The sequence below is a fragment of the Barbus barbus genome (genome assembly GCF_936440315.1).
Source record: "Barbus barbus genome assembly, chromosome: 45".
Lineage (NCBI taxonomy): Eukaryota > Metazoa > Chordata > Actinopteri > Cypriniformes > Cyprinidae > Barbus > Barbus barbus.
In genome coordinates, this window is record NC_136723.1 from 17,705,354 (window position 1) to 17,733,300 (window position 27,947).

Here is a 27,947-nt window from a genome sequence, read left to right on the forward strand (position 1 = left end):
TCCGAGGATGGGTCACCATACTTGGCCACATGCCACGTCACTATCACCATTTTTTTATTTTATTTTTTAAGATTAGATGATCAGTTCAAAATGGTTTTTAAAATCCTATCAGCTGCTGGCGAACCTGTAAATAAAATGAAAAGAATCACACAGTTTTAGGAAAAAATATTTTTATTAATTCATTCTCTAAAAAGAAAAATGTACACATCACTCCAAACAAAAGCATCCAGAAATCTTCTAAACTGATGGGAAGATCCACTAACAAACAGTATTGCATAAACCACTTGAATGTCACAACACAATCTTTAATTTTGGAAAATAATAAGACAAGCAATGAATAAACAAGAGAAAATGAATAAGACCATGACACCAGCATAATCAAGTTAACATGTTAACACATGGCCTACATATGCAACACAGTTGAGACAAACATGAAACACATCCAACTCCATTCAGTATTTCCACAGCAAAACAAACATTTGGGCAGTCAGTGTGCTTCATTATTTCAGTAACTCCAACCTCCTCCAAATCACAGAATGAACCATGAATGAAAGATTAAAATATTTTACAAGAAAGCAAATAACAGACACATATTGCTTCTTTTCCACAATTTAACCATTATTACTAGTTTGCTAGCTTGACCTCTCAGAGCATAACCAGAATACACTTATACAAAATAAAATACTCTTAGGAACCCCAGAGGGGTCAGTCAAAGATTTAGCTCTTATAAAGAGAACAGAATTCAAAATTCCTATCTGATTTCTTAAAACGTGTTTTTTTTTAAAGATTCTAGAGATAATAGACTTCATAGAACCATAATAATAGACAGTTAACCAAGGACAGCAGATGGACAGGATTCTCTGAATGTCCACCAGATGGCAACACAGTCTGATCTGAAATCAAGGCAGCTGGGTAAAAGCTCACTTTGCCCTGACTATTCTTTTAGTTTATGCATGAAACCATACTATAACAGCACAAGAGAACAACCTCTACACACTACAGAAAAGAAAACTACACATTAAAAAAACTAATTCAGTTTTAAATATTTAAAACTTGTAATAAGCAAATAATTGTCCTAACAAAATAAATACTGAAATAGTTACCGTGAGGTAACAAAGGCTTTGGTTGAGCATTCCTATCTCTCCAATTTTAATCCCAGCACCGAGTTAAGCCTAAATCAAAGTTAGGCCCTGTGCTTAGCATTTGTGAAAGACCAAACTATACCAGCTGAAACTCATGTCCATTCCTAATCATAACCTGTGAAATGGTGTGATGGGGGGGGGGGGGGGGGGGAAGGGTGCGAGCACCTATGAAATGTCAGAACACAGTTTTAAGAGTGTAACAACAAAAGAAATGTAAACTTCCAATAAAGCACTTATGCTGAAGCTCAGCACAACAGGAGAAATATGCCTTAGAGTAATGGAACAACTATTGTCATTAACAAGTTCCTCTGCAATGAGCAGAGGGAGGGAAAAACTGTTAACCAAGCAACAGTTACCACAGCAACACCACAACCAATCAGCAAGCCTGAACGTGCTGGAGGAACACTGTCAGACTCATCCAAGCCTGTTAACCACCCAACATGATCAAGTGTAGAGAGTAAACAGCGATATGAAGAATAAAAACCAACATATATGAATGAAACCACAAAAAAAATTAAAACAAGTATTTGTAAGGTTTTAAACCTTACACCTCATTCTGCATAGAAACACTTTTGGACACTTTCGCTTTCAAAGTCCAGTACTTTTGCTGAAAATTCAGATGCCACCTTTTAGAGCAAGGAGACTTTAAACTCATTAGCACAGCGTTGTGTGTTTCCGGTCCGTTTGAGCTTCCATGAGAGTCTGCCTTAAGCTGCGCTTTCTTTTCGGTCTCTGAGGGACTCTGCTGTCCCCTAAAAGCTCTCATTCCACTTGGTTGTTGCCAGCTTTGACCCCTGCTCGCCCGATCTGGAGCCACGGCAGCTTGGCGCAGTTTTTAAAGAGCTGCTCGATGGCTATGTGCCGTACATGAAGCTCTGATGAAAGAGAGTCCTTCTCCTGCACAGCTACAGACAGCTCCTCAAACACATCTGAGGGACAAACACAGAGTCTGTGCGTTAGTACACAAGAATAATAATAAGATACATAAGAAATGTGAAATATGCATAAGCGGGGCAAAGAGTAGATCTGTTGCTTACCCTATATCTTACACTTTGATAATGTACATGCACTCACGCCTCACAAACTTAAACATTTGGTTTTCTGTGACATTTGGTTGCAAAAAGTCTTTTTATTCTTGCTGATATGGCTGGAGGTTTTATTGAAGTTACAAGACTTGTTGGCAGCAGTAAGAATGGGATGAAAATTACACACCAATATAACGTTTTTATATATATATATATATATATATATATATATATATATATATATATATATATATATATATATATATATATATATATATATATATTTATTTTAGTCTAGTCAAAGTTTGGATGAATGAAAAGTAGGTCATTACACTTAAATCAAATTGCGATATGGACTAGTATCTGTAAATATTAAGCCACAAAAGTTGATTTAAATATGAATCCTGCATGTTCTGCACGTCTCTGTATGAATGGAGCAGATGTGCGGTTTTGTTCACAGCTCGCGGTGATTTCAGCGTCTGCCGTCTCAATGAGGACATAAATACATCAACAATATCTCCAGAACTGATCTGAGAGGCTCTTTACAAGCATTTTACCATTTCATTTGAGTAAAACAAGAGTCATATTATATACACAGAACTTTAAAAGGTATTCATGGCAACCCGTCAAAATAAAAGTTTGGTTTAACTTGACATTGTGCCAGAAATAGCCTGCATTACAATAATTTAGTAGAATGTACCTAATACTACTACTTACTACTACTGTTGAAAAATAATAAAACTATTTAAGAAATAATCACAAAATATTTAAATTTTAATAATAAATGCCCTTTATTTGCCAAAAATGTAAATGTTTGTTTAATTAATTAAAATATAAATTAAATCAATGTTTAATGCCTTCATCTGATAACCAGTAAAATTTAAAATACACAACACAGAATTTCTGAGGGGGAAAAACATTTCATAAGGCTACTATATGAATAAATAAAAATAGCTTGTATGCATTCAAATAATTAGACATGCTAAAACCAAGAATTTGGTAACAAAACAATAAAATTTCATACGGCCCTAAACATGTCATTTTTTGTTACACTTTTAATAAATTAATGTTAAATTGTATAAGTTTCATGATTTTAATTAATTAGACATGCTTTTTGATTAATACAATTTAATTTGACCATTAAAAATGAGTCCGGGAAAAAAACGGAATCCAGAAAAATTAAAACGGAAAAAAGAAAACGGAATTTGGGAAAAAATAAAAGGGATTTCATAGGGCCACATACATATATATATATATATATATATACACACACATATATAGTTGTGTCTCATATTCATCTTTTAATCATATTTGCAAATGTCTTGACTCCACAGCAGAGCAATTTTGTCTTTACTGTTCCAATGTTAAATAACAAAAAACGACAAGATGTAACATTTTATATTTGTATTAATTTATATTAAATTAAATAATTTAATTCATAAAATAAGAAAACGACAAAATGAAAAAAATGTAAACTGAAATAAAAATTGTAAAAAAAACAAAAACAGACGAATAAATTAAATAAGGATGTTTATAAGTAAATAATAAAATGTATACATAAAATGTAAATGCAAATAAATATTGAAAAAGTAAATGTAAACTCTGAAATTTACATGTAAATAATTAAATTAAATATTAAAATTTGTTAAAAATTCATTCATTCATGTGTTGGGGGCCCAGATAAAATGTTGGCATGGTAAGTACAAACTGGTTCAGCAGAAAGCTTTTCTGTAGCTTTAATGAGATTGATAATTTATCTGCCACATAATTTTTGGTTATGATATTCCAAATTTGGCAGAGGAAATATGGTAAATCACAAAACAAAAACAGATAAGTTTCATTTATTACCAATATCGAGTGACTCTTCGCCCCAGAATGTGTTTGGGTTCAAAAGAGTAGTTCATTTGAAACGGAAAACGGTCACATTTTTCTCATTTTTGGGTGAAATATCCTTTTAAGTTTAAGGGATTTATATTAAGGGATTCTATATTATAAAAAAATTAATTTCTTAATATATCTTAAATAAAGATGAGACTCACTTTGTATCTGTAGCAGTAGCTGCTCGTTCAGCTGGCGAAGCTCCTCCACACTCATCCTCACCACTGAAAGAGAAAGACAAACAAACACTGTCATTAAGTGGCTATGAAAATCATTCTCTCGCTATCCTTTTCAATAAACTGAAAAACACATCTCCTTTCACTGAAAGCAGATGCCTTCATAACAGTCCTTGAGACGTTTTCTGCTCAGAACAGCACATGGTGTGACCATGATGACATATCTTTTTTTAACAGAAGCCATTTCATTGGGTGAGATAAGGAGACATTGAAGAACGGTGAGCGAAATCAAAGTCTAGATTGTGATCTCAACCTTTTATTGGTGCTTTGTGGACTATATTGACGGGAAAGATGCTGAGATGCAAAGCGCCAGATAAAACCCTAATGGTGAGGATATCGATTTCCGTCCTTCACTTTGTCTAAGATGCTACTGTGGGAATTCAACTGAGCCCAAAAACCATATACAATGTAGCTTCATTTATAATACCAACAAAATCAAAGCAAATTTGACCAGTCAAGGTCAGTAAGGTTTATTAAATGTTTTTTTGAAAAAAAGTCACCAAGGCTGCATTTATTGGATCAAAAATATAGTAAAAACAGTAATATTGTGAAATATTATTACAATTTATAGGGGTCCTATTATGCTTTTTCACGTTTTGAATTTTAGTCCGTGTGTAGTGGTGTATGTTTGGGCATAAAAAAAGATCTAAAAAAAGGGAGATATTTCGTTTAAAAAAAAAACAAATTTTCAAGAACTACAATGAACGGACTACAGCGTTGTTTTCCGGGGTTTTTGTGATATCACAAAGCGGCCCATTAGAATATCATTAAAATAAATCTCACCTACGGAAATTTGAATGGTTGGGGGGTGGGGAGGGGCGAGGTCACGGTTAGAACGCTTGGTTGAGTGCATCAGACAAGACGACGATGAAGAAGTGCTGCTGTAGCGTCAAGTTTTCACCATGTCAAAGAAACACTGTTTTTTCACCCCCATGCCCAAAACAACAATAACGTTACCACTCTAATATGTCTTGCAACATCTGTGCTTGCGATCCTTTTGTTCAATATTCTTGGGGTCTGAAAACGGCTCAAATTGATATGGCAATATTGACACCATCCTTAATACCGGAGCAGAAGGATCTTGTTGCTTTGGCAAGGGACGGGGCAGTACTGAAACACTGTCTAAGCTGTTCGCCAATCACAACGCACTGGGACAGCTAACCAATCACAACACATTTCATTTTTCAGAAGGCAGGCCTTCATCAAACCCGGAACTAATCGAGCTGTTTGTGTCAGGCTGGGGAGAAATGTATTGTAATAATGTAAATTATGTGAAAAATAAACCACCAAGTATGACAGCATGTTCTAGTACACCCCCAAAACAAAATCAAGACTTTGTAAAAGAGCATAATAGGACCCCTTTAAAATAACTGTTTTCTCTTTGATACATTTTAAAATGTAATTTATTCCTGTAATGATAAAGCTGAATTTTTGGCAGCCATTACTCCAATCTTCAATGTCACATGATTTGTGGTCGACCGATATATCGGCATGGCCGATATCTGGTATTTTTCAAATATCGACATTGGCGGATAAGTTTTTCTGTTTGGTCGATACGTTCGAGGCGGGACCTTTATTTTGACGGTGCTGAGAACGGCAGTGCCTGAGCACACAGCGCTCACTCACATTCTCCCTCTTGTTCGCTGTCGTCGTTAGCAGTTCTGTCTAATACGGATAGAAGTCTGTATAATAAATCATATAGAGCTGTTAAACAAAGGAATTAAAAAGGTATACAAAAAAAGTATTATAACGACTGCTTTTATATTATTAGTAATATAAAAGGACAAGATTATAATACTTTCTCGTTTGCCTTCAGCATTCAGCAAATGCGCATTTATATCATTTAAACAAATCTTTGAATGACTAATGAACATTTAATTTCACAAACCTTGCAGATTAGTCGAATCCAGCTGTGAGATCTTATAAAGCTTCATTGGAGACGCGTGATAAACTTTAAACTCATGATTTCAAATTATGCTGCGCTTTATGCTTTTGCCCACTGCCATATTCATGTCATTTTCACTGTGCGTTGTATGTAAACTGAGTGTTACCTTGGCTTTATTTGAAAAAAATATGATTCCCAATGCACACAAACATGCCCACAAAGTGCCCTGTTGGTTACAGTGTTTACTTCCTTTTTAATATTTTTATTAAATATTTATTTCTTTGTGAAAAATAGTCATCTAAAGTATAATTGTTTATTTTACAAATTTATTTTTTAAATCCACTTTCAAATGATTTAAAATTTCTTAAATATTAATTAAAATAAATAAAATTATATCGGCTTTATATCGACCACCCTGCTTTCAAAGATATCGGCATCGGCTTTGAAAAAAACAATATCGTTCAACCACTACACATGATCCTTCAGAAAACATTCTAATATACTATTGAGTGCTTAAACAATTTTTAAATCATTAATGTTAAAAACAGTTGTGCTGCTTGATATTTTCGAAGAAACTGTGATTGATTTTCAGGATTCTTTGATGAACAAAGTTCAAAGGAACAGAATTTATTTGAAATAAAAATATTTTGTAACATTTGTGTCATTACTGTCACCTTTAATCATTTTAATGATTATAACATTACATTTTTTAAAACAACCCCGAAAAAAAAAAAAAAAAAAAACCACACTGACCCCACACGCTTGAGTGCTAACGTATATCATGAATACTCACGCTCTTCTCGACTGTGTCCCGTGTGTCTCCTCTGTCTGGCTGTGTCTCTCTGCTCTCGGTTCTGCTGTTCCCGTGGGTGGTGTCTCTCTCCAGCCCACAGTCCCTGGCGTGATCCCTGCAACAGGCCGAGACCGAGCTCCTCGGCAGAGTGACAGTCCAGCATGGTTTTCCCATACTCTGACTCCGCCATCGACGTCTCTTCTGCCCATCGTGGGGCGTAACGGGGAACCTGGGCATCGGACTGGGGTACGAGTTTCCTGGCGCCCTGCTGAGTGTGATACAGAATCTGTTTGGCCCCCCAGTGCCCGGGTGTCTCAGTTATGGAGTCTCTGTTCTGGGCGTACTGTATAATGCGGTTGATTTGCTGGCTCAGAGCCCGCTTTACGCCCTCGTACGCGTTGTGGGAGGCCTTGGCGCGGGAGAGCTTCTGGTTGGCGATGAGATGGTACTTTTCAAAGCAGTCTCTATGCCCACGTAGAGATTTGGAGTGCAGCAGGGTGGCGCTGGATACACCTGGTGTAAAACACAAAAGAGGATATTTGCAATTCACTGTTATGAACCAAATATGGTAAAAATGCTATCAAATGCAATAAAAGGTCAAAAGTCAAGATGCAAGTGGTATTGCACATGACTACCAAGACCATAAAAAAAGTGAAATGGTTTGTATCATTATTTGTTTTTGCAGGCGTGTGAGACACAAAAACATAAATAATGGTTCAGTACAACCACAAAACTATGCAGATTTGACTGAGTGGCCTAAATAAATATATAATCTAAAAGATAACAAAATATCAAAATCTTAAATTTAGGAATTAAGTGAAATCTCTTAACAGCTTCCAGAAGATGAAAAAAGCTCATAAACCGCTCATATTTACATAATCGAGAGAAACAAATGAAAGCAAAAGAAATAAAGTGAAAGACTATTTATACTGTCGTTAGGGGAGAGTGAGTGTGCCACATTTTACTTCATCCTTTAGGCAAGGAGAAATGAGGCAGGTTAAATTAATATGCCTAAATATAATTTCAGGATGTCTGCTATTAAGTTAGATAAGAGGGAGAGGTGGAAAAAAATCCACCGACACAGCTTAGGCCTAATAATGGGCATGTTAAGGGGTAAGCTGAATTATAGTGTAATATGTGAAAGATTTACATCTTTAATAAAAATATGAACAAATGAGAAAAGTAAAATTTAATAATGGAGATTCACATTATTACTTTGCTGTGCATGCGTCACATTTTCATAATCTAGCCAGTAAAAGGTTTAAAATTTTTAAATAGTGAAATAATTTAACATTTTATAAAATGCAATTTGTAAGAACGCATATCTTTTGAACATTCTCACTATTACTGGAACCACTGACACAGCTTACCCTCACAAATCTGTCATTTTATTTCACAGCAAAAAAAAAAAAAAAAAAGAATTAAAACAGTAATATTGTGAAATATTATTACAAATTAAAACAACTGTTCTCTATTTTAATATTTAAAATGTCCTTTATTTTTGTGATGGCAAAGCAAAAATTTCCACAATCCTTACTCCAGTGTTTCATGATCCTTTAGAAATCATTCTAATATGCTGATTTAGTGTTGTTATTATTATCAATGTCACAGTTGTGCTGCTTAATATTTTTGTGAGAACCACTTTTTTGTCAGGATTATTTGATGAGTAGAATGTTTAAAATAACAGCATTTATTTGAAATAATATTTTGTAACATTACCTGACCCCAAACTTTTGAATGGTAGTGTACACACTGGCACCAATGTTTTTTGATTTGAATAAATTTGCTTTGACAAAATACTTTTTACCTGCAATAAGTGTTTAAATGTATAAAATGTACTTTTAAATGCTAAAAATGATCAAAAATTGTCTTCTTCAGTAGTATATATAGTGACCATTTCAGTCGCATTACTATTGCGTGCGACTATTAAAAAATATTTAGGAGAACCAGTGCGACTGACCCGATCAGCATATTTGTTTTTGTGCTGAGGGAGCTTTAAAGGTTTCTCATGTTTTTGCAGCGTTGAGTAATGGATCACAGACATATTCTCTCATTATAACAAAAAAAGTGTAGACAGTGTAAATAAGAGATTCATTGTGCAGTGTAAAGATCTTCGTTGATTATAATGGAGTTTTGTGACATCGCGATGAACTAAGATGAGTGACAGCTTTTAATGATTATTAAGAGTTTGCAAATGTGACATTGATTTACTATAACAGTTCATTAAACAAGAAGTTAATATTAAGTGACTTATATTGTCTGACTACAACAGTATTGCCTTCAACGAAAATAGTTTCAAACAAACTCTCAGCCAAGCCGCTGCGCATCTCCATTCAAACACCGTGGTGTTTCGTTTATGAATGAACTGCGTTTTTAAATGAATCTAGTGAGTCATTGATTCTATTACTCATTAGGGCTGTGACGGTGGCCGTGACAGTGTCACCGTGGTTGTCTATTGCCACCAGCGGAAGTGCACGTGACGTCACACACTCTATAACAAGCATAATACAGTTTTTTGTACAAGTGTAACAATAGTAAAAGTTGCAAATTGTTTTATTTAGACTATAAATCTATGCTAATTCACAAATGACCTCAAACGCCTTTAGATTGGCAGGTTTGAGCGCAGGAAAATACTGTTTATTCTGCATTCAGCAAATTTATTTCGTGATGAGCAATGGACCTTGTTGGGAAACCAAATACTACATCGCCGATCTGGAATCATTTCCATTCATGTCACCCATCCACGTTTGTACAAGGGTCTTCAAGCTCACGTGATCGCAAACGCCCGGCTGGTCAGGTTTTTATTGGTGAGGCTCTCCCCAAACTGGCCAAATATGAACTAGACAGCAGTAAACGGAAGATGCCAACAAGAAATGTGGCAACAAACGCCGTGATTCCTATTCCACAGAGAGCGCGTGCAGACGAGGAGTTAACGTGCCCGCTTGCTTGGTGGCGGAACAGTGAACCTTGTCTAAACCGGACGCCGCGTCACAACACAACAGGTTGAGTCTGTATACACAGGACCTTTGAACTTTGTGTCAGTACGTCATAAATAGGACGAGGCAGTTTACTGTGAGGGATTTGTCTTGTCGTATCACGCCGCATCTAGTGTAGACAGCAACACTGATTATAAAGGGTTCTCGCTGCGCCGCTCGCGTGAGGTAGACAGGGTGTATTTAACTCTTATTTAAGGCTTCTTTCCTATTTAACTTATTTCTTTGATATTTATTTTAGTGTTTTGCAGGCTGATTGTTCACTGACGTAAGTACTAAAATAAACACATTTGTTAATAGATGATTGAGCCGCATTTATTTAATTTTGCGTTTCAGAATTATATACATACATTATATATACACATACATGTACATTGACATATACACATACATACATATACATACACACACACACACACACACACACACTATTGCCGCCACCTACTGGCAGTTTTAGTATAATTTTTAAAGTATCTTTTCTGTTATTTAAATCATTTAATATTTTTACATTCAAAATTGTAATATGTAAAACATTAACCTCAACATGAATTTAATTGCACTTATGCAACCTCTGAGCCTCATTAAACATCTGAAAAAATACACCTACAAGCCACTTGTGTGTTCTTCTGTGCCACCTCTGTAGTACAAATTTCTTAAATACTGATTTCATTTGATTAGTATCTTATTCTACGTTTTATTCTACTTGTTTTTATTCTGTTGTTTTAATTATAAATGATAAAAAGCTTATAAATATTTTTTGAATTTGACAGAAGATTACATACTTTTCATAAAATTAGAAAAATGCCATTACAAAAGGTAAAAACAAAATTCCCTGTAAATCACTTTAAGGAGTCAAATATCACCTCGTAATAGGAAGGTTCATTTTTGATTATTGATTTGAAGGTGCTCCTAAATTTGACCGTGCTCCTTAATTTTTGAAATTAGGAGCACAAGCGTTCCTAAAAAGAAAAGCCACATGACATAAGTGACCCATCTTAACACACTCTCCCCTATAAATTTAATCTGATCCAAGATCAGCTTTCCATCCTTAATTAGTCCTTCAACCCCTAACAACACTGTAAAACTGAACTCTGAAAAGCTGCAACTATAAATCCCTCCATCTCGGAGTGAATCAGCACAAAACATCACTTCCTGTTTTGGGACCTTGGTGAACAGATTAAAATCACATCTTTGCCTGTAACTCAAACTAGGCCAAGAGCAAATAAAACACACAGGCACAGAACGAGTGCTGCTGGGTGCCTTTTTGTGTGTTGGTTTTGCATTAGGATGTGCCATTTATGCCGGAGCTCAGTTTTGTTCAAACATGTTTTGAGTTCTAATAATGCCGAGAGGGAGAGGGAGAGAGAGAGGAAGAGAGAGAGAGCGACACACACAAACACACACATTTGCTCTTAAAAGGAAAAACTGAAAATTCTGCTATTATTTACTCTCTCTCATGATGTTCCAAACTTTATAACTAACTTTCTTCAGTGGGACACAAATCAGGGTTCGGCATTAAGGACTGTATATTTTATCAAAAATACAAACAAAAAAAACCCAGTAAAATTTTGAAATATTATTGCAATTTAAAATAACAGTTTTCTATTTTAATACATTTTAAAATATAACTCGTTTCTGTGATGCAAAGCTGAATTTTCATCAGCTTTTACTCCATTCTTCAGAGTCACATTCTGCAGAAACCATTCTAATATGCTGACTTATTATCAAATGACAGAATCAGTTGTGTTGCTTAATATTTTTTGGAACCCGTGATACTTTTTTTCAGGATTCTTTGATGAATAAAAAGTTAAAAAGAACAGCATTTATATAAAATGTAGGCCAGGTCTTTATCACTTTGACACATACTTGCTGAATAACGGAATAAATCTCTTCCAAAAAAAAAAAAAAAAAAAAAAACTGACCCCAAACTTTTAAACAGTAGTGCAGCAGTAATGTCCAATTCATGAACAAATGATTCTGATGAGTTGGCTCTTTTCAGTGAATCATTTAAACCGTTTCAAAGTCAAAATAGCCGATTTAAATCACTTCCATCCAGTACAGAGTCACTCTGAATGATCTCTTCACAAATCACTCGGGTCTGGTTCCAGAGTTCACCTCACTGACTTGATCCAGTCCAGGAAGACGATTTCAAAAAAATAAACAACATTTTCAAAAATGTCTCAATACCCATTCAATGGAAGTCTAGGGGCCCTATCATACACCTGGCGCAATACGGCATCAGGCCCGACGCAAGTATTGATTTTGCGCTCATGGGCGTTCAGGCGCATTTTTGGCGCGTTGCTATTTTGAGGCTACTGAAATAGACTGCGCCATTGACCAACTAAAAACCTGGTCTAAAGTCAATGGCGCAGTATTTTTTGTTATTTAAAGCGTGTGTTAGTAATATGCGCCTATAAGCGGGTCCACAACGCGCATACACACAAACAAGACAAATATTCAAAATGAAAAAATTACAATGTAAAAGATTATTATTGTGTAGGCTACATAAATATAAAAATGCCTACATGTCACAATGGATAGTCATTGCATGTATCAGAATAGCGAATAGCGAATCTGCCATGGCGCAAGTGCAACTGGCTCTTAAAGGGAATGGGAGATGAGACTCTGATTGGTTTATTGCAGGTTATGCCCAAAACACATACATGAGGGTGAGTAAATTGTGACAGATTTTCATTTTCACTCAACTTTCCCTTTAAGAACACACCGATATGAAGCAGCAGATTAGTCAGCACTGGCGGCTTCATTTTCCTTCACACTGCTTCAAGGTGAACCGAGAAGCCCTCACCACATACACAGTTTGTTTCCAGTAATGTCTGCATGCAATGTACCACTAAACTCATCTGCTTAGGCTTGACTCACTGTGCTTTTCTTAACCAAAGCAGCTCACAGCTGAGAGAAGGCAAAAGCCAAATTCATTCACCGTCTTACGATAAACCAATTTCCTGCACTTCACAGCAAAGTCTGAATAACAGGAAAGCGCACTGTAGAGTGAGATTATAAATAGAGGTACTGAAGGTTAGAACAACAGCACACACACAAAACTGTCTCTGACAGTGAATATGCGCACAAGGAGTTCGGGAGCATTTTAACTACACTTTTCTGAACGCAATGTCTCCCAGGATTACCATAAGCCAATACGACCCAGAAATCAAATCACCACTGTGGGATGCCATGAGCCAAGCAAACACAAAACCCTGAAAAAGTGTGTGACTGATACATGGAGAGACTTTAAAATGCAACCTTCTCCGATTTCATTTTCTCTATAGTCATCACTGGACTGTTTCCACAAAAAGGATTTTGAGCCAGATCAAGCTTTAAATATTCTCTCTCTCTATCTATCTATCTATAAAAATTACTCGTTTATATATCACTCGTTTATATATTACTCGTATATATATCACTCGTTTCACTATCTTTGTGGGGACTTCCATAGGCGTAATGGTTTTTGTACTGTACAGACCGTATATTCTATTGCCCTGCACCAACCCTACTCCTATACTTAGCCCTCACAGGAGACTTTTTGCATTTTTAGATTTAAAAAAAAAAAAAAAAAAAAAAAAAAAATTTCTGTGTGATTTATAAGCTTGTTTACCCATGAGGACCTCAATTTAGGTCCCCACCGTGACAAGTCCCCGTGAGTCGGTGTGTATTCAGGTTTAAGTCCCCACCGGTATATAAAAACAGGTACACACACACACACACTAAATAATATAATGTTATGCACAGTTGAATATATAAAAAAAAAATTATATTACATTCAAATAATTTTAAAAAAGTAACAGAATGTTAAAATAAGATTAAGAAAATTTGAGGAAAAATAAAGTTATAAAAATGTAATTCCATGACGACTTTAAATTCATAAACTTTTACTGAAAAAAAAAAAAAACAAATTGGCCAAAAAACAAAAACAAAAAAGTTGTCAAAACATGAAATCTGTGTCAACTTGCAAACAACTGATTTACATATCTAGCTGATGTCTGAAAGCAGACAGAGGAAGAACTGTTCCGAATCAAACCCTGTAGTGATGAAATACTCAAATGACGCTTGTGTAACACTCTGGCCTCAACAACAAGTGGCTCTCGGTACGAACTACAAGAACAGACTGAGACAAAAGAAAAGAAGTCTTGTAATCCATGTTACTACTGTGGCGAAAACAGCACCACAGAGATGAACCGATTTGCCCAGGGTGAAAGTGGGGGTTGCTGTCATGGAAACGGTAATCTTATCAAGTGCAATCTATGTCATTTGCCTTTTCATTGTTCCATTAAATCATCATTCCACTCACTTATTTTCCACTTTTGATAAACAGAAAATTAAATTGTCTATTATACTATCACGATACATATCGTATCGGCACCCAAGTATCGTGATAGTATCGAATCAGGAGGTAGGTGTATCTTCCCATCCCTACTGTCCATATAATCAACCCACTCCTACAGAAGCAATCAATCACTACTGATCAGACTGGAATAAAATCTATCCCTTGGATTTGGATTAAAATCCTCTTGCATGCTCAAGCAGAACCATAGAAGTAAGGCCTCATTATTAGGGGTCGACCGATTATCGGCCTGGCCGATTATTGGCACCGATATTAAGCATTTTTATGATAATCGGCATCGGTCATTTTCAAAACCGATGTGCCGATAAAATTATTTAATTTTGAAACGCGCTATTTGGCTCTGATGCAGCCTGTCGGAACTCACCACTCTGTGGCCTAGAGCAGTCTCCGCCCACCGCGCATATGATCTGTTGAGAGTCAGGAGTCCGACCAATCAACGTGGAAGACTAAAGGCACTCTCACACCGAAAGCGCTTGCTAACTGGTGCTGCTTCATCACGCATCAGTTCTCTCTCAAAGACAGCAGCAGACGTTGCTCTAGTTGCAATAAATTACAATCCACTACACTGAAGTTGTAAAAACCTCAATATTATCTATTTGTGGTTTCCGAGATGGGGGAAACGCAGGGGGAATCCAGTCATATAAATGGAATTTACTGTATAACGCGGAGTCACGAAATTTGTCAAAGTTTGGATGAATTAATCAAAAGTAGGTCAGTACACTTAAATCGACTCATGATATGGACTAGCTGTAAACATTAAGCTGCAAAAAGACTATTTAAATATGAATTCTGCATGTTCGGCGTGTCTCTGTATATGTGAATGGCACAGACGCGCGGTTTTGACACACACACACACACACACACTGAAGTGCGCGACGCTCGCGGTGTATTCCGCATCTGCCATGTCACTAAATGAAGACATAAATACATGAACATCATCCCCAGAACTGCTCTGAGAGTTACTTCACGAGCATTTGACTGTTTCGTTTGAGTAAAACGATCGTCATATCATAAATAGGCTACAGAAACTTAAGAGGTCCTCATGGCAACCCGTCAAAATAAAAGTTTGGTTTATTTACTAATGCTTCTACAATTATTACAACTTTTGTTTAAAAGAACAACCACACAATACGCTATTTCTTACATGTTTTAATTTTAATAGTAAACACATTTGTTTGACAAAAAATAGTTTAACTCATTTGATTAAAAGATAAGTTAAATTAATGTTTTATGCCTTCATTTGCACTGCTCTGTAAATGAAAACTAATGGAAATTACGGTCACATAGGCCAAGATTAAGTTACTGTCACATAGGCCAAGATTAGGATGACGGAAATTGGGACATTTCAATAGGCTATTGAACCAAGTGAGCCTATAACAGGCTATTAGGGTTATAGTTTCATTAAAATAGTTGCGGTCTTCTTCACAACTTCTACAATGGAGCTATGAAGACAATTAAATTATTTACACTTATTATATACATTGCGCTTTTTAAATTAATCAACTGATGTGCATTAGATGATGAATTGAATAGTCCCCTCTTGTAGGTTGTGATTTAGTCAACCGAAAATAATTAATGAAGAATTATGAGAGGTTATGCTATTACACATACATTTCTAACATGTAAATTATTGAAGCCAAATACTTACATTTCCCCAAGCTGTTTAGCTGTAGTATTTATTATTCATAGGCTTAATCATGAAGCATACAGTGGCCCCACTTTTAACTCTCTCTTTATATATTACCCTTATTGTAGATGGATGCATGGGGAAGACAAGAGTAAGAAGTGCAACCAACACTAGGGAAGGCCGTTTTTGTCAGAGCCCTTGTTATTCTTAATTTTGACATTCATTTTCATTTTTACACCAGACATATATATCGGTTCAATATATCGGCTATCGGTCTACTTGGTCTGTAATAATCGGTATCGGCCCTGAAAAACACATATCGGTCGACCCCTACTCACGATTTCCACGATGCAAAAAACGCAGATGGAATCCCTGAATTCCGTCATAAATTTGGAATTTACAGTTTGGCACATTTTGAATAAATCAAAGAGATGAAAAAAGAGAATTTAAACATGAAATCTGCATGTTCTCTGTGTGAACGAGTGCCACAATTTAATCTACTGCAATAGCCATGCATGAGTGACGCGACTGCTGTCTCACTATATGAGGACATAAAGTTAATCTCCAGAGCTGATCTGAGTGTCACTTCATGAGCATTTCACCATTTCATAGGATAAAAAATATTTTCAATTCATACAGACAGAAATTCACAGATCTTCACAACAACCTGTCAAAATAAACGTTTGATTAAACTTGAAGAAATTATGACAGTATATACCATTGAATACAGTAGAACTTTTCAAAGTAGTAGTAATAATAATAAAAGCACAATTGTTTTCCCTGTTTAAAATTTTAACACTAAAAGCACTTAAAAGGTACTGTTATGTTTTTATTTGATTACACTTTAAAAGATTATTTTGATTACCATTGTTTTGATTTTAAATAATACATTTATAATAAATCCTAAAACACAGAAAATTTTTAAAAGATAACAGAATTTCTGAAAAGACATTTTATAGGTACCTACTATTGTAAAAAGTAATATTGTTTATGAATTCAAATAATTAGACTTGCTTTTTGATAAATTTAATTAAATCATTAAAACTGGATCCTAAAAAAAAAACACATTTCATTTGCATTTCATAAGGGGTCTAAACTTGTAATTCCAAAGATTTTTGAAAAATTTAAATGTATCCATTAAAATGGAATCCAGGAAATTAGAACAGAAAACAGTGAATTTGGGAAAAAGGCTCTACATAAAGTCCTGCACAAGCATCCAAACACAAGACAGCTAATGTCATTACAATGCACAGCATTCGCTTGCATTAAAAGAGAACGAGCACAAAGGTTGAGTTCAACAGTGAACTTTACATTGATAAATTATTTTAAGAAAGTGGACCAGCCAGCATGCAAACAAGAACAGTGCAAAACATCTCCCATGTGTGCATATCCTGGAATAAAACTGCTGTGAGGCAATTTATGAAGGTACAGCATAATACTGAAACCCTACATTACCTATGAGGATGCGTTTTCCCTAATGATTCCATTTCAAAGGACCGAAATATTGCTGAAAGCCTCCGATTACTCTGGAGCATGGAGAAGCAAATTACTGAAATGGAAAGCGCAGTCAGCAAATTTGCTCTGATCCACCATGCAGACTGCATTCACTGATTATCAGAGAGCTTTGCACGTTCAGGGTCAAAAGGGTCACACTAGTGTACTATATTACATTCAGTCAGTCAAAATAAACAAATGGGAGCACCGAAAAAAAAAATAGTAACTCGAGCACACCAGTACATAGTGGTTCAGCATTGTATTCGTGCTGCACTCCAAGTGTCTGGAATATTCGGTTATCCAGCCATTCACTCGGCCGATGTATGCAAGCTCACATTCCACTGCTGTTACGTAAGAGGATGAGAGACGGCCTGTCTCTGCTGCGAGGAAACTGTTAGGCCTGCGTAAGTGTGCTCGGCGGAGCAAGAAACCAGCCAGCCATCAAGGTCTTTCAGGGCCAATGGAAAAGAAGAGTGGGCAGAGACTAACACAACAGTGCGATAAAAATAAGACCATTAAGAGGAATTGCCTTGACAACACAAAAACGATCCCTTCCTAAATCATACAGCTTGTTGAAGAGAGATGAGTTATTACTTGGCTACACAATCTGACACCAGACCTGGCGAGGAAAACAAATCCCATAGACTCTAATTAACGGTGGGACCAGAGATATATCAAGGGACAAGAATATCAGAGACTTGGGATCTTGGGATTGTTTGGCTTAGCCAGTATGCAACACCCTAGCCACTAGAAATTATATTCTGTAATATTTGTATTGCCAGGTCTGCATCTGCCAGAGCCAAAGCTTCCTTTGTTAAAGGTATAAGCCAGAATTAGCCAAAATTTGGAAGCTATAAAATTTTTTGCTGTTTGTTTGTTTTTTGGAGGAAATTAATTTTATTCAGCAAGGACAAATTCAACTGATCAAAAGTGACAATAGACCATTTAAAATATTAAAAATAAAATGATAATTCAAATAAATGTTCTTTCTGTTCTTTTGAACTTCCGATTCATCAAACAATCCTGAAATGATAACAAGAAATGTTTAAGCACCTAATCAGCATATATGAATGATTTCTAAAGGATCATGTGACACTGAAAAGCAATGATCCGGAAAATTCAGCACAGTTCATTTAAATTGTAATAATATTTCACAGTTAGGGCTGGGATATATGACCTAAAATCAAAACCTTGATTAATTGAACACTTTACCTCGATTGCGATTTAACCTTGTCTAAACCTTAAACCTTAGTTTAGTACTCGCAGTGTGACAGCCGCTTTCTGTAAGTGCGCACTCAGAAAACCATATATCAGAAATTTAAACTAATTTGGCAGCGTCTCCCACAGGATTTTGTGAGACTTGTGGCAGCAGGTGACGTCACATATTAATTAGCATATTTATGACATCATTGCATCAAGTTTGCGTTCAGACGAGTTTTGGCACTTCAGATCTGTTCTACTCTATGAAATGTCACATACTGTAATACAACTGAATGCCCAATAAAGACGTTCACATTATATTTTCTGTTGTCATACATAAGTATAAACAGTAAACACGACCCATTAATACTACGTTAACCAGGAATCACTCTCGCTATACTCCTTAAATCCTGATTTATAAATCGCAACATCGTCTGATAAAATCAATATGCATCTAACTTGCACTAAAAAGCGACTATATGCGGAGGTTTTGGCTATATTACCGTTTTGTCTCATTCAGTGCACTGCCTGCGTAACCAACTATGCGCATATAACAGACTAATTACATTCAAATTTAAAAGTCCAAACAGTCAGTAAGCGTCAGGTGCTTGGAAACGCTGTTTTGTAAACGATTTATTGACGAGTCGGCTGGGGGTACGGCCAACTGAAAGCGCTGTTTCTCTGCCGTTCCCTGCGAGGAACAGACGCCGAGAGAGGCGACACTGCGCCAGGAGAGTCAGACCTCACACTCGCGGGGAAGTACTGGTGATATCTCCCAACTGAACGATAGCGAAGGTTTTTTTCCAAAAAGTCGCTAAAAGCCGCCAAAAGGGTCTAAAAGTTGCTAAATATTGTGCTAAAGTCGCGCTGGTGTGTGAGACGCGGGAGCTGATGGCAGCGGGCAGTGGATATCGTCGCGGCCCGCCACAAATAAATCAACGTATGGGAAACACTGGAGATTGTCTGTGGGAGTGTCGACAGTTCTCGAGCTCACAGAACGAGCAGTACGAAACGCATAGGGCGATGGGAGATTTTCCACGTTAATCGATCACGGATGGTTTCATTATCTCGGCTGGATTAACAAAAATAAAATTTTAAATAAAAAAGTGTAAGAGATAACAATAGTAATAAAAACAAAAATGTGACACCAAATATACTATATGAGGGCCGCCCAGGTATATAAAGTCTATGTGTGGGAAACACTGTATGGTTTAAAAAGGCATGATTTCAGCGCGATAAACATGATGATCAGAACCAAAACATGTGTTTTTTTTATATAATAAATGATCTGTGGGGTATTTTGAGCTAGTACAGTAGTATGTTTTTAAGGAGGAAGTATTAATAGGATTTAAAAAAAAAACAATCAACAAGGGAAAATGACATCAGTTAGAGGTTGGCCTGTCGCAATAATCAATATATCAACTCATCGCACAATACATGTACATGACCTCAATTTTTGGTGACGCAAAATATGGGCAATTATATTTAGTTAAATTAATGTCACTATGTTTTGTACATTTCACTTGCGCCTGTGTCTTTTGTAGCTTCTTGTACATAACGTGGTGTAGTCATGAGCTGCTAGTTCAAATTTAAAAAAATGCTTCTACAAAAAAATAAATAAATAAGTTTCATCTGTAGATATGTGATCCTGGAGCACAAAACCAGTCTTAAGTTGCTGGGGTATATTTGTAGCAATAGCCAAAAATACACTGTATGGGTCAAAATGATAGATTTTTCGTTTATGCCAAAAATCATTAGGATATTAAGTAAAGATCATGTTCAATGAAGATACTTATTGTAAATTTCCTGCCGTAAATATCAAAACTTAATTATTGATTAGTAATATGCATTGCTAAGAACTTCATTTGGACAACTTTAAAGGCGCTTTTCTCAATATTTAGATTTTTTTGCACCCTCAGATTCCAGATTTTCAAATAGTTGTATCTCGGCCAAATATTATCTTATCCTAACAAAACATACATCAATGGAAAGCTTATTCAGTTGATGTTTAAATCTCAATTTTGAAAAATTGACCCTTATGACTGGTTTTGTGGTCCAGGTTCACATATGGTCTTGTTTAGGGATCTGTGCCTTTGTGCATAAGGTCATCTGACTGCTAAGCAGTAACTGTGTTTCAGCAATAGTGTGCACCCTTAATTTACAGAGAAAAGAAGGTCAGGGAAAAATCTCCATACAAGTTCTTTGTGCATTTTACTTTTTTTCTACTTGTTACTTTGCACATGGTTAGAAAATGTTTATTTACTATTTATTCAAGTATTTTAAGGTATCTAATATTTTGAAACTTAATTTCCATGATCTAAATATTCTTAAAAATTAAAAGTTTGTCGTCATTTGGAAGTGTGTAGGCCTTCTTGCATTATTATGCTGTTACATTATGATTATATATTCAGTGGCATAAAATGGTCTTTTAATAATATCGCTTATCGCAATTATTTCTGGGGCAATATATAGCACAACAAAAAGTTGTTATCGTGACAGGCCTAGTTAGAGGTTCTGAATGTCGGTTTCGATTTCTTTTCAATTAATTGTCTAGCCCTATTCACAATATTACTTTATCAAATAAATGCAGCCTTGGTGAGAATAAGAGACTTCTTTCAAAAAACCTCTCAGAGACCCCACGTTTTTGAAAAGCAGTCTATGTATATATAAAACCATAAAAACTTAAACAAGGTATCAAGGTACCATTCCCACCAGAACTTTTGCTAATTGTGTAATAAAACATAATATAACTCTAAAACTAAAGCAAACACATGGAACACTATATCATGCAATAAACCACATAAACTGTCACTATAATTCAAAGCAAGCAACTGACATTCAGAAGTCAAACCCCCATGAAACATTTCCCAAGCTATTCCATCAGCTCTAGACAGCATAAATCAAAGTGTGGTTAAAATAAGTATCTGGCTGCTGCAGTTATTTCTTACATAAGAAAAAAATTGCAGCAACAGGCATCAAGCAACACAAGACCCTTGTATAACCAAGTAAAACTCAGGGTGTACATTGAGTACTGCAGACTGCCCCATTCTTTTCTTTTGAGTGTGCATTTATTTTAAAGGGGTCATCGGATGCCCATTTTACACAAGTTGATATGATTCTTTAGGGTCTTAATGAAAAGTCTATAACATACTTCGGTTAAAATTTCTCTAAAAACACCTTTACCCTGTCAAAATCAGCTCTGTTTTCAGCATGCTGGTCTAGTCCATGTTGCTTTAAATGCTAGTGAGCTCTGCTGACTCCACCCCTCTCTTCCGTGGAGTGACGAGCAGACCATAGATACGTGTAGATAGATTCCCACCTCGACCACTCCAGATACATTGACGCGTCAGCCATCTCGCATTCACCATAAAAATCAATGAATATTCAAAAGATAAACAAGCATATAACTTGCTGTTGTAGACGCGCACAGTCAATGCGCTCAAAGATTCGCAGACCGTTCCAAAAATGGCGGATGGCTTACGTATCGCTGCCCATAGAAACAGTCGATAATGAGGCATCTAGAGATATATCTATGGAGCATACTAAGCTTCAGCCGTGAAACTGGCTAAAATCACATTATTAGGAAAGGTGATTTGCAAAGATTCATAAAAACCCTTATACTCACTTCTTCTGTAGATAAAGCTGGATCACGAATGATTCGGGCGAACATCGATGCATTTATGTAGATCGGGGATCGGCGCAATCCCTTCAAAATGAAAGTAGCGTTAATCCGCTGCGTCTTCAGCGGCTCAGAGTAACTGACGACGGCTATATTCGTTATTGCATCCAACAACTAAACACTTCAATCACTTAATCGGAGACATCTCGTCTTCCCCTGGAGTCGACTCAATGGCGGACAGCTCTCAGCTCACTCAGGGCGGGTCCAAGGTACGACGGTCTTGTCAATCAACTATCGTGGGAGCGGTCTGTATAGAACTACGTCATTCTGACAGGAACCTCAGAACTGCCTGATTTGAGAAAGGGGATTTTAAAATAGGGATTTAAAAAAAAAAAACTATGGGTAGATTATCATTATAGGATGGATATGTACACACACATTTATGTTCAAACAATTATGAATTACGAATGTTCAATGAATTTAGCATCCAAAGACCCCTTTAATATTTCTCACTGCTTCTTTGAGTGCTGGAGGACGTTTAACTCTGCAAGTGACTTCCTGTGTGTTCTCAACATGCATGCTCTGTCGTCTTTTCTCTCTCTCTTTCTGTGCTTGGAGAAACTGCTTTGAGGAAACAGAAAAGCAGAACCGCCCAGCATGGGCGACATATGATAAATATAGCCACAGCAAGTACCTCTTCTGCAACCAACACAAAACATTTGGACCAACAGACCTCAAATATCATCAGTTGGGCCGTCCAAAGAAAACTAGATGTTGGCAAATGGAACCAGTTTGACTAATGAAAAAAAATAATATGCGAAACTAATGAGTTTAGTTACTTTCAGTAATAATGTTTTTTGAGGGTACGCAGGTGTGCGAGCAGGTGAGGGCAATTGAGCATTCAGGTCTAAACATGCACAGCCAGCTTGTTCTTGTTTACCCACGCCGATAACTTTGAAGTGTATTGTTAGTGGGAAGAGAGTGTAACTCGGTGGCCAATGGCCAATCAGCAGAGGAAGATCTGTGAGCGAGTGCTGAGCGGCCACAGGGGCCACAAGTGCTGTTGTGCAACACTCCGGCGTTCAGGCTGAGTGCTGTGGTGAATCACTCGTGACATACAGCTGCCTGGGTGACTGTAGGCTGCCTGGCCAGATCGCTCATGCGCTCTTGTTAAATATTCAAGAGTGGCAACTTTCTATCGCAGGCATGAATATTCAGTGTGTCTAATCTGTGAGCGGACCTAGCTCTTTGCCGGAGTCACGGATGCTTTTTTCTCCAGCTCAAATCGAGACACTTCATAACTGAGAATATGCGCGTCACAGATAAGCAGATAAAAATGCATTTGTAAAAAAAGACAGTCTGGCTGAATAATCCCTAATTTTTTTAAACCATCCAGATCATGCGGTTGAAAATTCAGCTTTGCTTTTGAAGGTCAAGGTAGAGGAACGCAAAAATAAACAATCAACAGAGGAAGGGAGGTACAGAAAAAAAGAGAATGTTTGTTTTTAAAGTGGCATGTGACATTCTCAGGAGACAATACTTGTACGCCACACTGTTACACAATTCAACAAGGCTTCCAGCAGACAAACACCTAAAATTACAAATGCAGGTCTTTATGCATTGTTTCCCAGCATGTAATAGAATCCACTAGTCATGCTTTGATAACCTGACCTAGAATGGCCATTGACCCAACAGAATGAATGCACAGGCCTTTACTGACAGGACGCAACACAATGCTAGAAAATAAAGCCACAGATACAGATCAACTGATATTAAAACTTTGGCCAATAACTGAGACAATAATTATTTTCATGTTACATTTCATAACTAGCAAGTGCATTTGTATAAATTCAAAAAGGGAATTTAGGAATCATGACTGTGTACAGTATAAATTTTTTTTTATAATCAATACTTCCATGCTTTATTTAAATTACATTTAATAATGTTATTATTCTAAGGGGCCCCTAAAGGGTCATGGTAATGGGAAACAAATTATGAGAAGAGGAAAAATTGTATTACAAGGCTTTTGCGTTTACCTGTGAATCTTTGAATTTGCTTAAACTGGGGATGGAAATAATAATAGGTGGGTGGAAAAAATATATTTCAATGTTTTTGTGAGTGAATGCAAAGTTTCTCAGGGGACATGCAATACTTTTGTAAGAGAATGTAAAAGTTTTGCAAATGAATGCAATGTTTCTAAGTGGAAAGCAAAGGTTTTGCGAATGAATTAAAAAACACGGAAATATAACTTTTCCTCCCATGTTATATTTTCTCCATTGCCATATCCCCTTAGGCATTCCACCTGGGAATCCTTATCCACAATAAAAATTTCACGTTTACCATTTCCTTCTCAATATTAAAACCTGAGAATCATAACTGAAACTGCATAAAAAAAGCCTCAGAAGCAAAAGTAGAAATGCACAGCAATGCATAAAGCATGATTAAGGCATATATAACCAATATATATGGCATACAATGGTGTGAAAAAGTGTTGGCCCCCAATTGATGACCAATTGTGTTCCCAAACCTCAGAATCTTCATCTTCAAACTTCCTATTTAGCCATTCCAAACTCTGAAACCTGAAAATCATGTAAACGAAACAAACGCCACAGAAAATTCCAGAGGCATGCGATTCCAGCGAAAATTCTTTACGCCCAAGATGCCTACTTTCTGCCATGACGATATAAAACAGTTTGAAATACTAAGTGCTCTTTTGGGGAAGGTTCAGTGCAAAAAATGACAGCTGCACAGAACAAAAGAGCTGCTCCAATGAGGAAAATGAAATGAAACTCTAGTCTACCCTTAATAAGCTGAACGTTAATTAGATGCCAAAGTAGCACTTCAAACGCTCCAGTTCATTTTTTGAGCGGAGGAACAGAGTGCTTGCTAATACATGAATGAGTGTGATATGGATGGGAGGATGGAGAAAGAGGTTTTACTCATTTATAATTAGGATAATCTGACCCAGAACTGGCAAGCTGAGGACATTAAAATGCTTTTAACTGATTAAAAACAAACAAAAAAAACATTCTTACCCTCTATGCTCAGTTCAAAGCACACATGGCAGAAGGAAAGCGTTCCAGTGTCCGTCTCTAGTTTACAGATGCTGCAGATGTTGTCATCGTTCAGGTCTATGCTCACAAAGTGCTCCTCTTCCTCCATGGTGTTTCTGCAAAGCAAACGGAACAAACAGCTATTCAATAAATTTTAATCTCACTGAGGCTTCTATTGATATTGATGCATATGTAACTAGGTTTTGGGCTGATAGATGATGCCATTGTCCATTGCTGATGGCTGATAGACATCATGATGTTGCGACCAGATTCAGTCATCTCTCTTTACGTGGTAAGTGAAATTTTATGTACTGTAACAGGCAACCGTTATTTGTTTTCCTTGCCATTCCGAATATAGATTTATGCTTCGGGCACACCCCCTAACTACACCCCGATGCCAATTTTGCAGACGTCGCCCAACCCTATATGCAACGGACAATCAATAGCTACCAACCAGATCCCTTAATCATGTTTCAACCATGATATTTTTACTTCTGTATAAATGTGTGATTCAAAATTAAGTTCCCAGTTAAAGATTACCCCACAAGCAAGAATGCAGAGAAGATTTTTGCCCCATATAAAAAAAGAATGCAATATCAAGATAAGGAGAAAAACATGCTCAGACACAATCAGATTAACAAGACAGATGAGAAAACATTCAGAACACAACAGGGGTTAGAAGCCGCTGTGCTTCTGCACTTTATTATGCCCAGTTTTACAACAGTCTCTTTCATGGGCCCTGCTTGGATCCTTATGAAGCCAAAGGGCTCTAGTGTCCAGTGTTTACACAACTAAATTACCACAACTAAACCCCCTTCCAGAATGTCACAGCCTGTTGAGTGGCCAAATTCAGTTACAATCTGGAGACGGTCAAAAGTCTGTCCATCACAGCCAAACCACTATCTGCTAATGCATAAAACTATTTCATACTGTAAACAAATCCAGAAAAAAATAAAATAAACTAATATAAAAAATTTAAAAAAAAAAAATTTATATATTTATATATATATATATATTATATATATAAAATTTTAAATGTGTGCTGTGTTTGTGAGTGTAAGTATATATCATTTTTTTTTTAAGTTTAGAAAAAAAAGTTAATTGCAACTTTTTTCAACTCCCAATTCTGAAAAAAATTAAATCCCAATTGCAAGGAATCAAAGTCAACATTTTGAGATGACCATTTTTTGGTATGTGGTGAAGAAAAAAAAAAAACAATTACAAGATATAAACACAGAATTCTATTTTTCTCGCAATTTTAAATTGCAAGTTTTTTTCTCAGAACTGCAAGAAATGTCAACTGTGAGATAAAGCCACAACTAGCAGTTTAATTTATATATAGAGATTTATTTATTTTTTCCCCCAGTAGCAGTGGGCTTCAATACCATAGTTATACATTTCAGTAATATTTATTCGATTAAGTGTTTTAGAGCATAACATAATTAAGTTCACTGCAGACACTTCCACAACTTTTAAGATTTAATCACCTCCCATGACTTTTCCCAAGCCTTTAAAATTCCCTGGTATTTTTCCATACTTTGGGACGCCTCTATAAACAAATTTAAACAAAACGGCAGCTTTTGAACAGGTCCAAACAAGCTGAAATAGACTGATAATTCCCTTTTAAATACGGTTTCCTTGAGATCAAATACTTCTTTCTAGCTCTTTGTTTAGGCCTATACCACAAACAGATGAAACAGAACAGCTCATGTTGAACTCCATCTGATTATGAAGTCTTTAAACTGCATAACAACCTAAGAACAAGACAGTGTGGTTGTGTCTCAAAACTTAGTGTGCTGCCTAGTCAGCTCAAAGTGCTACACGTGCAAATGATGACCAATGAGACAAAGCCAGTGTGATTATTTACTAAAGGTAATTGGTTCATGTTGTCCTAAAATTACAAAACATTTTGTGAATATGTGTTTGTATTTATGTCATTAAACGTTACACATCACTTAAACTAAAAACCAACATATTAGTTGGATCAAACCAAACAATCAGCAAAAAGCTACCAACATATTTTAGGCGGCTTTCATACCAGTTTAAAGTATAAAAGTTAACTTTATTTGGTAAGAGAGAGCATCATAATCAGATTACAGTGGACAGAAGTTAACATAACAAAGCTTGAGGATTTTCACTAAGTTACTTAAACACACACATATTTTGATATAAGTTACCTGTTGACCGAAAGCCTTATTAACACAATATTAGATGACAAAATACTTAAAATACCAGTTTTCAAGACATTTGGTGTTGAAATATAACGACACCGCCAGCCGAAAGAACAGTGTAACGTTAGACCCGTTATCTAGCTGTGGACCTATTTCTCATAATAAAAAAATCCCCTGAAAACGTCGCCTTCTCGAGAAACAGACGACACCTACAGACGTTATCGACGTTTATTACCTTATTTTTTACGTTGTCAGAAGAAATTTCAGCACAATCCAGAGAGAAACACGGGGAAATTGGCTGACCTTAGAGGTAAGCCACGCTGGTAGAGCCGCGGGTGTTTGTTATTGAAGCGGACTGCAAGCAGCTACAAGTACAGCAACGACAAAGAACACGCTAACAGAAGCCACTCGTGCCACTCTAGTCATCCCGCCATGTTCGACCACGTGCTATGGATTCGTGACTCTGATTGG

The 27,947-nt window shown here is 36.4% G+C and overlaps 1 protein-coding gene across 1 annotated transcript; it reads right to left on the minus strand.

Moving 5' to 3' along the window:
• Positions 1 to 157: 157 nt before the first annotated feature.
• On the minus strand, positions 158 to 27,918 carry LOC306863999 (protein EURL homolog). Its single transcript, XM_079407644.1, has 5 exons — positions 27,712 to 27,918; positions 25,288 to 25,421; positions 6,960 to 7,472; positions 4,207 to 4,269; positions 158 to 2,071 (listed from the first exon to the last, which is right to left on the minus strand). The coding sequence occupies exons 2-5, from the start codon at positions 25,412 to 25,414 to the stop codon at positions 1,905 to 1,907; spliced, it is 870 nt and encodes a 289-aa protein (XP_079263770.1). The 5' UTR covers positions 25,415 to 25,421; positions 27,712 to 27,918; the 3' UTR covers positions 158 to 1,904.
• Positions 27,919 to 27,947: the final 29 nt, after the last annotated feature.